This window comes from Anopheles marshallii, chromosome 3, assembly GCF_943734725.1.
Source record: "Anopheles marshallii chromosome 3, idAnoMarsDA_429_01, whole genome shotgun sequence".
NCBI lineage: Eukaryota > Metazoa > Arthropoda > Insecta > Diptera > Culicidae > Anopheles > Anopheles marshallii.
In genome coordinates this window covers 68495130-68510018 of record NC_071327.1, presented here as the reverse complement: position 1 = coordinate 68510018, position 14889 = coordinate 68495130, and the positions used below count along the sequence as shown (strand labels likewise).

The 14889-nt window shown below is 44.9% G+C and overlaps 3 protein-coding genes across 3 annotated transcripts in view; 2 read left to right on the top strand and 1 right to left on the bottom strand.

Moving 5' to 3' along the window:
* Positions 1–1553: 1553 nt before the first annotated feature.
* LOC128715390 (peroxisomal targeting signal 2 receptor) lies at positions 1554–2872 on the top strand. Its single transcript, XM_053810282.1, has 4 exons — positions 1554–1754; positions 1968–2360; positions 2425–2627; positions 2704–2872. Exons 1-4 carry the CDS (start codon positions 1554–1556, stop codon positions 2870–2872), a joined length of 966 nt encoding a protein of 321 aa, XP_053666257.1.
* A 1526-nt stretch (positions 2873–4398) lies between these two features.
* Positions 4399–7817, bottom strand: LOC128714887 (X-linked retinitis pigmentosa GTPase regulator). The gene is made up of 5 exons (XM_053809769.1): positions 7760–7817; positions 7413–7646; positions 6128–6292; positions 4550–6061; positions 4399–4472 (listed from the first exon to the last, which is right to left on the bottom strand). Exons 1-5 carry the CDS (start codon positions 7815–7817, stop codon positions 4399–4401), a joined length of 2043 nt encoding a protein of 680 aa, XP_053665744.1.
* Positions 7818–12962: 5145 nt separating this feature from the next.
* The window catches only part of LOC128713065 (HIV Tat-specific factor 1), a 44250-nt gene continuing 42323 nt past the window's right edge, over positions 12963–14889 (top strand). The window contains exon 1 of the mRNA XM_053807927.1: positions 12963–14117. Within this exon, the coding sequence (XP_053663902.1) occupies positions 12963–14117 (1155 nt within the window). The remainder of the gene's footprint in view (positions 14118–14889) is intronic.

Below are 14889 nucleotides of genomic sequence, written 5' to 3'. Positions count from 1 at the left end.
GCTTTTCCTTTTGAAACGACCGCGATTGATTGACGCGTGCTCGTGATGCACTTTCTTCGTCCTTTTGTAGAAAGACGTCCATTTTTTGTTATCGTCCCACACGAAAGGAAAGCGCTCGCTACAGCGGGAACGGGAAAGCATGAAGATTCTCGTTCTCGTGAGAGAATCTTTCTACCACGCGAAATGCGTGAACAACCGATTTTCATCTCAGCAGCATCTGGCTTCGTCGTTAAAGCACTACCTCTCTCACTTACCCGCCTCGCGTAAGAAAGAGAGCTCGTAATTAAAAATTCAAAATTTCTCTCTCTTTCTCGTACGTTTCGCTGCTGGATGCGAATGGCGCGAAAAGTACGCACTTTTTGTTTTACCTTTCGCGCGCAACTATCCGCCGCGATGGAGCGGCCACATCCACACAGCCAAGATGCTGCCACCGAACGATGACAATCATGGGTGATGACGATGTAAATGATGGTGTGGTTGTTTTGATTTGATAGTGTGCCGCACCGTAGTGTTCGCGCGCGTTCTCGCCTTCGCGTGGTGTGCGTAATGCATAGGGGACACCACTACACGGCACAACGCGGCGCGCCGGGTCGGAAAGCGGCGACACCAAGACGATGATTTTCATTCGCGGTCGTATCTTGTGTGGCATAATATCGCGCGCAACCTTCCTGCCCGCGAACGTACCAAGCGACTTGATTACGTGCGCACACCGTGCCGTTTCGCCGTGCCGTATCGCGCGATGGAATTGTTGTTCCATCATCATCATCACCATCATCAACTCCACCAGCACCGTCTCATCATCAACACTTCTACTATCCTCCGTTGAATCTTGCATACTTCATCCGGCCTTCCGATGTGAATGTGTGTGACCGAGCACGGTCGTAGTTCTTCCTGTGCTGCCCCCGGTTTTTCGGTGGTTGTTTAATAAATAATGCAATCTTTTTCTACCATCGTGCGGTGGCGATGCTGCCGCGGTTGTTGCTGTGGTTGTGGACGGACATTTCCCGTCGATAGTTCCGCGGTGTCGGATCGTGGACTGTCTCGCGCGTACGCTGCTGTGAAGGGTTGGGACCGTCGTGAGTTTGTTTTTATTTTCCGACCGATTCTTCTTCGGCCGCAGGGCTCCGGGTGGTCAACAATTCCGGTAGCGGTGCTGGTGTGTTGGTGCTGCTATTTTGAAGATATCGTACGAAATAACACCAGATAGTGTCGTGGCCGTGTGCGTGTGTGTGTATCGAACGTGGAGATTTCGGCTCGTTATCAAACGGGCACTAGCATTCCGCTAGGGCTCGAAAGTCTAAATCTCGCTAATCAACCGTACCGTCAGAGGCCACGCAATGTGTGGTGTAAATAACAGTTGTTTAAGATAGTGCTCCATCGTTTGGTGCGCACAAGTAAGGCTCCGTTTAAAGCCCAAGGGCATTCGGGGTGGCATTTGTATGATTAGAGTTTCCAAAAAAAAAAAAGGAGAACCCACCCCCCCCCCCCCCCCCTGCTGCATACTAACTGGTTTAACCTAATTTCTGGGCCTCTGTCTCTTATTTACAGGAAGGATGTCAACGTTTTTCACCACCAACCGGCACGGGTACAGTGTGCGATTCTCGCCGTTCAACCCGGACCAGTTTGTCGTGGCATCGAGCCAATTCTATGGCCTGGCCGGTGGTGGCACGCTGTACTTCCTCGAGCTAACGCCGGACGGTTGCGGTATCGTCGAGAAGCGCACCCATCACTGGACGGACGGACTGTTCGACGTGGTACGTATTAGGCGTAGGAAGTAATCTTATCAGTGGCGCGTAACGTAATCCCCACGCTTTGTTGGCCGATCGTTGGAAAACAGGACAATCGGCCAAGATAAGCAAGGGGGAGGGGGATTGAATTGTCTCAAGAAGCTGGTTGTTGATCATGGGTTGTGCTGGTTCCAATTTGAAGATATTCTAAAATGTCTCACCTCCTACATCTCACCCCAGACGTGGTCCGAATCGAACCCGGAAATCATCGTGTCCGGCTCGGGGGATGGCAGTGTCCAGCTGTGGAACACCAACGTGTCCAGCAACAATGGACCACCGTCGATGGTGTACCGGGAGCACAAGAAGGAAATCTACAGCGTGGACTGGAGCAAGGTACCGTACGAGCAGCTCTTCATCAGCGCCAGCTGGGACAGTACGGTGAAGATTTGGGATCCGATCCGGAACAACTCGCTCAGTACGTACATCGGCCATACGCAGCTCGTGTACAACGCGGTGTTTGCGGCCCACATCCCCAACACGTTTGCCAGCGTTAGCGGTGATGGATTTCTGAAGATTTGGGACATCCTCTGTTACGATCTACCGATCGCAAGCATTAAGGCGCACGATGGAGAGGTACGTGGGATTGAGACATTCGCTTTGCCGATGCTAGAATTGATGTTCTCTATTGCAATTCTAGGTTTTAACGGTGGATTGGTGCAAGCATGATTCGAACATTCTGGCTACTGGCGCGTCGGACGGTTTGATACGCATTTGGGACCTGAGAAACTTCGGCGTACCGATCACGGAACTGAAGGGCAACGAGTTTGCCGTAAGAAAAGTACAATTTTCACCGCATAATTTCTCCGTGCTGGCCAGCGTCGGATATGACTTTACCACCAGGTCTGTATTTGCTCATATTCAGTGTTCCATTTCGAAGTTTATCCAATTCCTTTTTCCTTAATTTCTCGCGAAATAGAATATGGGACTTTAAGAAGAGCAACGAAGCGATGGAAACGATCAAGCATCATTCGGAGTTTACGTACGGGCTCGACTGGAACAGACGACGCCGTAATCAGCTGGCCGATTGTGGATGGGACTCGCTGGTGCACGTCTTCAAGCCGGATTGCCTTTCGGATAAGATTTAGGGCGCATCGTGCCGGCACAAACAGTTCCTTCCTATATGACTTCAGCAGAAGGATGTAGCCGACTAAGTTGTAGACGTGTGATGTATGTGTCCCCTTCTCCAACTTCTCCCCCACTCCAACCCACAGCACATCCAACTGTCCTAAGGTGTAGTAAGTGCTAAAGCCATGCCCAGCAAAATGCGGGGCGGTGACTTCAGCAAGCCAAAATTTTTAACATTTCGGCCAACGTGTGGAAAGTGGAAAAATTGTGATTTAGATGATAAGTAGACCAAAAAAAGATGCTCCCGGGACGCTGTGACCTGGCGCCCCCTGTAATGGCGGTAGTCGTCACATTGAAATTAGCTATTTGTACAGAAAGCGATCGCGAAAGGCGGTTGGACTTCTAAAACACCGCCCGGGTGGATGGTGTAAAATTTATGTTTCGATGTACAGTTGTAATCAAAACTCGGTGATGGTAGAGCTGCGGTAGATGATACTTACGGTGCGTGGTACAGCTGTAAAAGGATGCTTGGCAGCAGCGAACAATAGGCCGGTGCGCAGTTTGATGGTAGTTTATATTAAACTTTAACTGTTTGTATTATTATTTATTATTCTTCATTGAAGATCGTTAGCTTGGTTACATGGTTCTGTTTCTCTTTTCACAAAGCTATTGGTTTATTACGAGGTAGGGCTTTTGGTTTTTGGTGCAAACATTGTTTTAGGCTAATGGATTATAGTTCTGGATATTATATAAAAGTGGTATAAAAAAAACAGGATAGATAAATTTGTGACGAACCAAACACACAGGAAATATATGCATATGTGTCAGAGAAATTCGAATGCAATTTAGTTATTGAAGGAAATGCAGATGGGTGTTTTAATTTAAGTTTTAAATGGGTAAGTTATACAAATGACGATGAGTGTACTATTTATTTGTTATTTTTTAATCAATTTTACCAAATATAAGTTTTATGCTTATTAAAAGACTTGGCCGGCGGCAGTACGTATGGTTTTCAGCCACGTGATGGTGTCATCCACGTGACTGTTTGAATGCCAGCGTGTGGGAATTGAAAAGTACGCAGCCATACTCACGCAACCAAAAATATATGCTCAAACAAAAAATTACGAGTAAAGTTACTCGTCCAAAATATTATCACGGTTTCCAGGTGGTTAGTATACTATCTTTTCTACTTCATTGTGCGAAACGTTTAGTACGATTATGGAAACAAATTTGTGAACGTAACATTATAAAAAAATGTTCTACAAATATCCCACAGTGCTTCTTTGACATTTGTTGCTGTCATTGACCATTCTAAAGTTGTTTACTTTTCCTTAGACCGGTCCGGTATTGTTTACAAGCGTTGCAATAGCGAGAATAGTGTTTTTTAGGTTTGTAAAATGTTTCTTTAGCCGTGTGCGACAATCAGGAGTGAACAGAATAGTTTGTTTATGTGAAGAAGTTAAGAAATACGAGATTCAATCGGTTATCTTAAAGTGATTTATTGCCAGTTGTGTACAGAATGAAGAAACAATACAAGTGAGCAGATTCACATCAGTGTGCACACCTTCGACGCTCTGTCCTCTGCCTGGATGATCTGATCGTTTTTGGAATACTTTACATCTGCGAAAGGAATTGAGAAAGCAATTTTCCTGTTAGGTGATTCATAGTACAAGGTAAATTTTCTTCCGACTACTCACCATCGTCTAAAACGACACCCGGGTTCTTGCACGATACATCCATGCTTTTCGATTTAAGCTCCTTGAAGAACTTACGCATCTTGTCGCTGGACTTTGTGCTGCCCATGCTACCGTTCAGCTTGCTGCCGAGACTCAGCTTACGTGCATCCTCGTTGCGATTATTGTTACTATCGTTTTTGATACCATTTTTACCATTGTAGCTTTCCGAGTGCTTGCCGGTATGCTTTCCAGTGTCCCCGTTTTCTTCTTCCACTTCATCGTTAAAGGTGGACTGCGATGAGATGCTATCGTTATCGTCATCGCTGTAATCGATCAGCTGACTTATGTTGGGCGTATGGGTTTTCCTCGGACCGACATCTCTATGGGCAGAGAAACGATCCTCCTCATCATCCGCGTCAGCAGTGTCGGATGGTTTCAGGTGGTGGTGATGGTGTCGTTTGTGTTCCCGCTTCCCGTTAGGAGTAGCGGCAAGCGCTATGCTAACTCCGTTATCGATAAACCGCACGTCGGAATCGCCTCGGCCACTTGTTTCAATCGCAATCGATTCATCCTTGGATATCTCACGCTCCACGTGCTCCCGTCGCAACCGTCTCTTTTCGTTGCGGATAAACTCTTGTGCCATTTGGGCATCCCTCTGCAGCTCGGTCGGTATCGGTGTAGCATTGTGCAGTAGCTCGAGCGCATGTGTAACATCCAATCGCTCTACGGCAGGGTAAGCCAACACTAGCGAATGTTCGTTCCCGCTGGCAATGTCCGTAACGTTAAAGTGACTAAATTTCGTTAACTCTTTGAAATGGTCCGACACAGTGAAGGGGCAATCATCATCGTACGTCGTTAACAGGCGTCCGGCATTGGTAACGAACGATACACAATTATTTGCCGATGCGATCTTGATAACGTGTTCATCCTCCGCCAACAATCCATCTAAATTTTCGAATAGATCGAATTGTACATCTTCCACCTTGCGCACCCGATTGGATCGGTACACCTGGCCAGTTGCCAGCAACAAATACACACAATCCCATCCAGTAATTTCGCCTGCAATTACTTGCTCCGGAAGGATACAATTGGTCAGCTGTTTCAACACCGGAATAGTGATCTTTTGAAATTTGCCCACCAGATACAGTGTGTTTGCTGTGGTGACGAACAGTGTGCAGTAGTTGCCACAGAATACCTGGCCGACCGACTCATCCAGTGCAATCCTTTCCGGTTGGGAGAGTATTTTAAGCGAATCAACTCCACCGAGCTGCTGATGGCTGTTGTATCCCCAACCGTAGCAATTACCGATTGAACTGAGCAGTATGAAATGGTTGAAACCGGCCACTACCTCTGTGAAACGCTCTTCTCCAGCTTGGTCCCGAAGGTGACGGAACTCCTGCAGTTCTACCGGAAACGGTGTATATTCACTGTTGTCGGTGGGATTTTTGTGAAGTGTGGTCGCTTCCAGTAAAGAGGAAATCTTAGCGTTGAAAGGGAATACATTTTTCCCACAGTAAAATACCTTTCCAGATTCTGGGAAGATGGATAGATTAATATAACTTTTTTTGTTTCAATTTTAGGTAAATTCAGTACACATACCAGAAAGTATAATACAGAATCCATTTCCTCCGAAACAAAACGATTGGACGCGCTCCTTGAGACGCTTGATTGTGCGCACGCAGGATGGTTTATGGATGGTTTCCGTTTTGCCCAATCCAAGCTGACCGTGTCCACTGAGACCCCAAACGAACAGTCGTCCCGATTCTGGAATTCAAATATTAGGGCGCACAAAAAATTAAGAGAATGATTAATAGAGGGCAAAACAAAAGCGAATGTTTCTACGTAACACTCGCGGACCCTCATTTCCTAGCGCTGTCTGGTCATTCTCTAGGCGCAGTGCGATGCGATGAGTGTGTAAATATTATACCACCGGACCACGTTCTTGTGTGCGCCTTAATTGTGCGATTGCGTGCATCGATGCCGACTCGTGGAGAACCCGTCGTGAATCCGTGGCTGAACTTTCGCCGGTACGTTAATCGGTACCGGGGAAGTGTAAAAGGGCAATAGAATTAACACGAGAACGGATTGAGCTAGTTCTTCATACGTGCACAAGCCAGGTTTGAACGTGATGGTGTTGCGTTTCAAGCCCGGATATAATGTTGTTTTGTTTGTGGGCGATAGATATATGGTTATAATTTACGGTAAAGCACCAGCTGGATAAATACCGATTGCCAAATGCTAGATTAGCTGGGCACCTTTTCTGCATGACAACAAACCCCTTCACCTGTAGTGGAGACATTAATTTTCAGTGTTTTTTTCGCGGATAAGATGTAGAAGGCGTAAGTGGTTAATGAGAGAATATACACCGGGTATCAGGTGGTCGTGTCTTTTTTCAAGTTCATGAACACGCTTAATTGTAGCGAAAGGTCAACAACGCAACAAAGCGCACGGCATCGAATTATTTCGCGAGACCACAAATGAATACATTGGTCTTGACACTAATGGTTTAATTGTGTGAGTCTGAATGCTTGGAGATTTAAGTGTTGAAGAGTTTATTGTTCTTAGTATGCGAATAGAATTACATAGTCGGTAGCGCACGATTTAATAGCTAGAACGATTTGGAACAATTTCTTTGTTGGATAGATAAGTCCGCAAAGCTGGCCAGGAATTTCATGCCCACGAAGGTTAACAAATTCTGCTTCACCATTGTTGTAACGATGAGGTTGCCAAAATCATTTTCAATACCGTTTTCATTTCCGGGTTTTATCGGGACAAAGCGAACTTTAGCCATCAGTTCGACACACTTGTGGAATGGGAAGCACCTAACACCAAAGGAAAGTGCTTTTGCACCACTACACCACCGTAAACAATACGAGACACTTACCGCATATCACTCCACTTTGTTTGCTGCCACAGACAATTTTCACGATCGGATCATTTTTGACAAAGAAGTAACTCTGCTGTCGCATCGGCACATCCTTTCCGCTGGGTTCCGGTAGGTCAGCTTTACCGTTGGTCTCCGATGGGTGGTTTGTTGAGTCGATTTGTGGCGTTGTTTCCTCCGTAATCGTATCATCGAAGAGGTACGATTTTCCCAACGTAAACACTGCTCCCGTGTCTGGAGTAAAGGGGGTTCAGAGGATATTTAAGATTACACAGAGATAAAGAGGCTTGAGAAGCAATCCAAAAATAAGAGTTCATCTTTTGCAAATAAACTTCGCAGATAATCACCTGGAACTTCAATATCCACATGCATGCCACCTCCGTTTTGGTCCGTTGTATTACACATTTATAATTGCATTGAACAAGCTGTTAGGCGGAATTAAATAAGCTTTAGCAAAAGTTCCTGCAGGAATCCTTCTTCGCTTCACATTCAGGTAAATACAATCGCGTTCATTCGTAGCCACTATCCCGATTTGACCTATTTACCAGGTTTGCCACTTCCCGAGCATGATAAACACATTCCGCAAAACCACCTCACGGTACGAGGGCGCGTAATGACGAGAGACTCCGGTTTGGGTAGTTCCCTTATGTTTCGTTTCTATTGCCCGATGTTGTTGATTTGCCTGCGGTCCGTTCGATACTGAGGTCTAGTGAAAGCGTGCGAGCAGGTACCTTCCCATCCAGTCCAAGCGTTGCGTGGCGCGAACTCACCAGCACGGTCACGATTTTAGTAGTCGTGGTAGTGAAGCTTACTACCACGACGAAAAGAAAGTATCCTTCAAAGGGTCAGTCTATGCTCCTATTGCGTCCCAGTGCTTTGCTCTGCCGGACAGTTGGCTTGCGTTGATGAAGGGTAAATGTGATATAAAAAAAAAAAATTGTGCTTCCATGTCCATTCAGTGGTGGGGCGGAAAAACAATACCCTGCAAGTGGGTGACATCCATTTACGGCAAAAGAGGAAAGTGTGCGGTTAACTGTGGAGTAAAGTGTCGCTTCATGTGATGGAGGCCCATTATGGGCCGTAGGCCGGTTATTAAGTGGGCCGCAGGTGAGCGTTATAGAATCTTTGATAATTTAGCTATCGTGTCCGTTATTACACGTATACAGCATTAGTCCGTTAGTCCGGAAATTATTGATTCGCCAGACAATGGATCCCACAAGGATTGATACAGTGATGTCTATTTATGGCCATTTTGAGTATAATCTATCTTTAGATGAGACACAGTGGGCCGGTTTTTACACGTGCTTTCAATGGTTCGAATGTTGTTTGATGTTTAGGAAAGGGTTTATTTATAATGTAATGGATGTAATGAGTTTGTTTTAGCATAGAATTAAAAGAAATCATATTCGAGACGCATTCTCCAACACAAACCAAGGGTATTTTCATGTTTCACTTCCATTACCAATGTTAAGCGCATTGCGAGTTGCATACATTCAGGCGGAAAGGATTCACATTTTCATTGAATGCAGTTTGCTGTGTGCATAATGAATCTTTGACTCGGAGTACAACTGCACCATAAAAACAAAAGATCTCTAGACAAACAAAAGGAACCTTTTTTTTTGCAGTGTTCGAAAATGTAAGTTTAAAAAAACTAGACTGGACACTGCACCTGTCGGTGAAACATCCTTCCTGACACTTGGTGTCCCCGCCATGTGCAATTGTTGTACGTGGAGCGGCAGGGGGGAAACGGAACGTATGTGAGTATAATCGATTTTCCAACCGTTCCATCCAGAGTTGAAAGAACTGTCCAGTCTATTGACCCCTTTCTGTTAAGGTTCATGGGAAGCAAAGGACTCGGGAGAAGATACAATATAGGCCACAGGGAAATTGTATGGATAAACGGTGAGGGTGAAATACTTTTTCAATCCGTCCCTTCCGACGAATAAGTGTCACAGTGGCACAGTGGTATTGGCTGTTGCGTTTCCAAAGAGTGCAGCCATTATAATCGGAATGGTCGAATTATTTAGTAAGAAATGGTCGATGATCAACGGTAGGAAAAACGTTTAAGCCAATGTAAGGTAGGAAATGAAACCCTGCTTTACTACTGCTTGGCCCCCTTTTCTCTTGCCATCGATAAATACTGTCGCCAGTTTAACGATCAGATTGAATCACATTTTTTTTGTTTTTTTTTTTGTTGTAGGTGTTACTTGGTTGTCGAAATATGGAGGCTTCCAACTTTTGTGCCACGAGCAGTACTGATCTGGAGCGCACTGATTTTATACACCGATGTTCACCGATATCATAGCAATGAATATTCAACGCAAGGATAATCATTGCTCCCAATCTGTTCATTCCGATTTGGGCACCTCAAGAACAAAGCACATTAATATGCAGCACTATCGAGCTCGAAGACTAATTGCAGCTTCTCATTAGCAGATAGTAAAGTTGCCCTATTTACAACTTAAACACACTCCCGGACACTGCGTATCAGCATCTTCCTCTCTAACGTTGCCTTTGTAAAGGAAGATGCTGGAAGTATCGGAATGTCTCACAGTTAACAAATCGCCCTTTTCCGGTCGTTCGGCAATCCTTGAACTTGCAGTCAGTGGTATTTGAAACCCCGGTAACTACTGAAGCGGCCGTAACCGTAAAGCACAAGAAGCAGAACCAAACGAAATGACGGCAAATGCTTTCCCCCGGAACCGTATCCACAACAAATCCTTGCGAACGATGGCGTCGTTGGTTGTTGCATAGTTGCATGTTTGTTTTTCTTCACCCGGTGCGGCCCGGTTGGAGCACAATTAAGTGTTCTAGCACTAGGGAAACTTTCGCACCTTCTTCTTCCAGTCCTTTCTTGCGGATGGAAACCGGTGAACCTGTACCGTGTTCTAGTGGAAATGCAAGCGGTAGAAAAACATTCCCTCATACTGGCGCATGCCAATCGGATTTATTTACACTCGTTGGTTACTATCACAGTCAGTTTGGAGCCATCGTTTGGTAGTAAACAGGTGGGTTAATGGAACCCATGGTTGCATGACACCATTTATGTACGGATGTATAGGAATGTATAGACATAAATGGATAAAAAATAGCATTACTTTCCTGGCGTGTAATAGATATAAAGGAAAAACATGGATTAGCTCTCTGATTGAGCGTACAGGATATAATTACCAGTTTATGGTATGATTTAATTTTAATTAATCTCTTTTTGTTTATTATAGCTGTTATTTTTGAGCGAATCCAATAACGAGCCACCAATGCCGTACGCCTAACGATGATGATTCTATGCATTTTTAGTCACCGAATGCACCGATGAATGAATGCGTGCCTGCCCGGAAGCTTACTCTAAAATGTATGAAATGGCACCGGGCCATAATGAATTCATGAGCACCAGCGTGAGCAACAACAAGTTCGCATGATAAAGGCACTAAAAAGAGGAGCGAAAAAAAAATACCCGGCTAAACATATACACACAGGATTTTCGTGCATTGTTTTTTTTTTGTCCTCACCATCACCCGCGGGCGTTCTCATTCCGGAAATCAGGCCGAAATGTGACCGACTTTTCCCGCGCCCAATAACCGATGGGCAGTTTGTGATGGAAATGCATAATTTATTGTCCAGTGTGCAGTTCGAAAAGGAGGGTGAAGGCAGCGAAGCACACGCAACCGAGACTGGTGCGATAGAATTCGTTGCCTCCAAGCGACTATTGGTAGGGAATTGATCGGACATATGAAATATTCAACCGGCGCCCTGTTTATGAAGCTCCAGCGAATGGTCATCGAAGCGTTCGGTTATGAATATCATCGATAGTTCTGAATCGATATGCTAATATTCCCGGTCAGTAGCCGGACGGATTGACGCTGGCCACATACAAACCGCCAAGCTTTTGCCCATCGTTAGCGTTTCAATTAAGTCAACGATTGACTGTAGCGGCTGTGGAAATTGTGCCACACTGTAAATAAGGTTGATTGGACTAGTGGGATGGTGTGAATTGAAAGCTGTTCCGCATTATAAATGCATTTATCGAACATAATGCAGTTGTAAGGATGCGTCACCGCGACGATGTTCCGAGGAGTTTTGTAGAATTGACCAGATGGATTGGCTATATTTTTTGTTAGGCTGGATGGAGGATTGAACTTGTTTTTTTTTTATCTATTTCCTCGGTTTCCAAGCGCTGAGTCAGGTTTTGTGTTGCATTTTCCAGGCTGGTAAATAATCAACAATAATTGACTCTTTCCGTGCCGATTACCGCTGCACGATAACGAGCCTCGGGATAGTTCTATGTTTTAAGGTTTTTGCTACAAGGATTTTCCATCAATTTATAAAAAAATCGTTTTCCAAATGAATGAAATATTTATACTCTTTGGAGAAGCTATCGAAATAGCCCGACGTATACGTGCGAAACTAACTTCCGCTTTTGACTCTTCCAGGCTCGTGCAGCTCAGCTCAAGGATACGTTCGACGGGAACTGACCGGTGTGGTGAAAAGTGTTAAACGCGTCAACATTACCAATTAAACATGTCCGTGTAACTTGTCGCTGTACGTGTGCGGCATTGTTTGAAGTGCCCCTTGCTGTACTGCCTTCAACCGGATGGATATGAGCTTGGTAAAATGACTACCCACCTATCCGCAGCGTGTCAATTAACCCTCACCTACATTCACCCCAGATAGGTAGGGAGGGGCCAGAAATCGATACGAACGTGCGTATTTTATATGAGCTTTCGGGGTTCCATTCATGCGAACTCTTCATGGCATTAATACGCCCAAGAAAGCGAACCGCAGACCGTGTTGGGGAAGGATCTTGCGTCCGGTTCGGTTATCGCTTCGGAATGGAAGCGGCGTTAAAAGCGGGAAAAGCGTTACGTTAGTGGGTGGAAAGCGTGAAAAGAACGGTTTTCCCCGTCAACCTTGCCCTTCTTTTTTTTTTTGGTCGAATGAGTCCACTACGATATGGGTGGATTTGGGTAACCTTGTGCCTAATTGGCGAGAAGTTCTACTGTGACCAGTCGGTCGGTAGTAAACCAAATAAAAACAAAAAACGAAGGAGATTGAAATGTTGTAGAATTTAGGGACCGTTTCGAATGTACCGTGTGAAGGTTGATTTAATTAATTCATTGGGCTAGTGTTTGCGTTTAACTAGTTTTATTGGGGCATAACGAATTCAACCGTTGGCCAGAAAGTTCTTCGATAGCCTGTTTTGAATAGAAAACTTTGAGGGACTCGAGAGCTGTTGCTGTTGTTGTATTGTGGTATTTAAAATTATTATTGACAGTACCATTATTTAATAACGATAAGCTGCTTATTAATCAGAATAAGAGCTATATGTACGAATTAATTGTCCAACCACTTCAAAAGATTCCTCACACAAACTTGACAAATGTACTGACAACTGTAGTGTATCTTATTACATTATTTACTCTTCCAGATGGCCAAACGTCACATACCCACAAGCGTACGCTCGCTGGGTGTCAGCCAAACTTGCTTGTTTTATTGACCTGTGTATCGTGTGCGTCTTGTTGTTCTTTCAGCTCCAAGTCCAGCAGTTCAACCATGTCCAGTGGCGAAAGTGACTTCAGTGAAACACCAATCGTTAGTGCTGCACCGACGATGAGCTCCCGTGAGACGGCGGCCAACGTAATGCTGACCGATTCCGAGAACACAAACAACGAGAACCGGGTAATAGAGATGGAGTCAAATCCGGGCGCGGAAAATACCGAGGATGCTCCGGCGGGCGAAGTGGAAGAAGCGGTGACGCCCTCCACAGAACCGGCTGGCGCGGCTGTCCCCGATGTGGAAAAGATTGATGAGCCTGGGAAGGAGCAACCAGCGAAGTCCGATGAAACGGATGCTTCCAATACGGAGAAAGATCAGTACGCGGAACATGTCACGTACAACGAGACAGGAGAAGCCATTTATACGGATCCGGCCACGAAGTTTCAGTACCGTTGGTGTAAGGAGAAAAGTGAATGGGTTCCACTGGACGGAACGGCAGCGTCCGACACAGCAGGTGAAACACCGTCTGACAATCCGTACGAAAACGAACACTATCGGTGGTGCCACGAGAAGAAAGAGTGGATCCCGAAGCAGGAAATTCCAACCGAGACGGAGTTTCATCGGTGGGATGAGAAGGCGCAAAAGTGGGTTCCCAAAGAGCAGCCGCAAACTGGATCCGAAGAGTACCGTAATGAGGATGGTGTTAATACGTACACGGATAAGGACGGTGCGGTGTACTTTTGGGACGTGGAACGGAAAGGTTGGTTCCCCAAGGTGGATGACGATTTTATGGCGATGTATCAGCTGAGGTATGGGTTCATCGATAACACCTCGGGCGGAAGTGTTGCTGCTGCTGTCACACCTAAGGTACCCACCGGTGAGGGATCGGCAACGGTGAGACAACTCCCCGTCCTCCAGCACGTGGATTCGGATGACGTTGATGAACAGGAGGAGACACAACGGGCCGCTCCGAAGGGCAAGAAACGGAAAGCACCGCCGGAACCACCGAAGTGGTTCGATATGGCACCGGAGCATAATACGAAGGTGTACGTGTCCAATCTGCCGATGGACATTAGTGAGGAAGAGTTCGGTGCAGTGATGGGCAAGTGTGGTATGGTGATGAAGGATCCCAAGACGCATAAGCTGAAGTTGAAGCTGTACCGTGAAGCGGATGGCACTCTAAAAGGTGACGGACTATGTCACTACATAAAGGTAGGTGCATGTTTTTGATCTATTTGCTCTGCGCGTTTCCAGAGTGTGTTAATGGCTGGAAAGATCTTGTTTATGTATAAAATATTAAGCATTTTTTTATATGACGTTGTCGTCTTTTTTGACCCCAAGACAACCATTGTAGGCTTGTATAGGCAATCCTGCTTATACGCGTGCAATCAGACTTTTTTATGAGCTGCGAACTACCGGCTCTAATGTTCAATAATTTTGATCTATATTTCACTAATCGTTTATTTCGTTTTTATACATTTTTGATAGTTTCTTTTTTTAAGAATCTGCATTGAAGTTGTTTTTTTATGATTACTTAATGATTTTAAAGTTTTGTCATTGTTTTATGTTAATTTAATTTGTTTTCTCATGTTTTAAAAAACCTCAACCAGTTATTTTAATTTTTCATGTTAATAAAAAAAAAATGCAGTAAAATAGTAAAATGCAAATAGCGAATGTTTAAATATGTAACAATTACTTACTTTTGTTCATTCGCTATTAAACAATGCAGTAATTTGCAAAAATACTTACCCGATAGTTTAGCTTTCATAAATCACTCAAACGAAAAAGAAGGAGAAAAAAAACACATCGCTCAAGTAATACTTTATTTCAACCAGTAGTATGCTTTTCTTTGTAAAACAATGCAAATTGTGCGCTCTGCCCAATTACAAATGGGACTATTTAACTTCACCGTTGGAAATTGCATGATTGTGGTACGGTGTACCTATACATTTGTTCTGCCGTGTATCTCGAAACCCAACCACCG

Bases quoted from the DNA above. Each gene is read 5' to 3' on its own strand.
- LOC128715390 (XM_053810282.1), top strand. From the start codon at position 1,554: ATGTCAACGTTTTTCACCACCAACCGGCACGGGTACAGTGTGCGATTC. The intron at 2,361-2,424 runs GTACGTGGGATT...TTGCAATTCTAG, and splicing joins TTAAGGCGCACGATGGAGAG to GTTTTAACGGTGGATTGGTG. The intron at 2,628-2,703 runs GTCTGTATTTGC...CTCGCGAAATAG, and splicing joins GGATATGACTTTACCACCAG to AATATGGGACTTTAAGAAGA.
- LOC128714887 (XM_053809769.1), bottom strand. From the start codon at position 7,817: ATGTGTAATACAACGGACCAAAACGGAGGTGGCATGCATGTGGATATT. The intron at 6,062-6,127 runs GTATGTGTACTG...CCATCTTCCCAG, and splicing joins ATTCTGTATTATACTTTCTG to AATCTGGAAAGGTATTTTAC. The intron at 4,473-4,549 runs GTGAGTAGTCGG...TTCCTTTCGCAG, and splicing joins GGGTGTCGTTTTAGACGATG to ATGTAAAGTATTCCAAAAAC.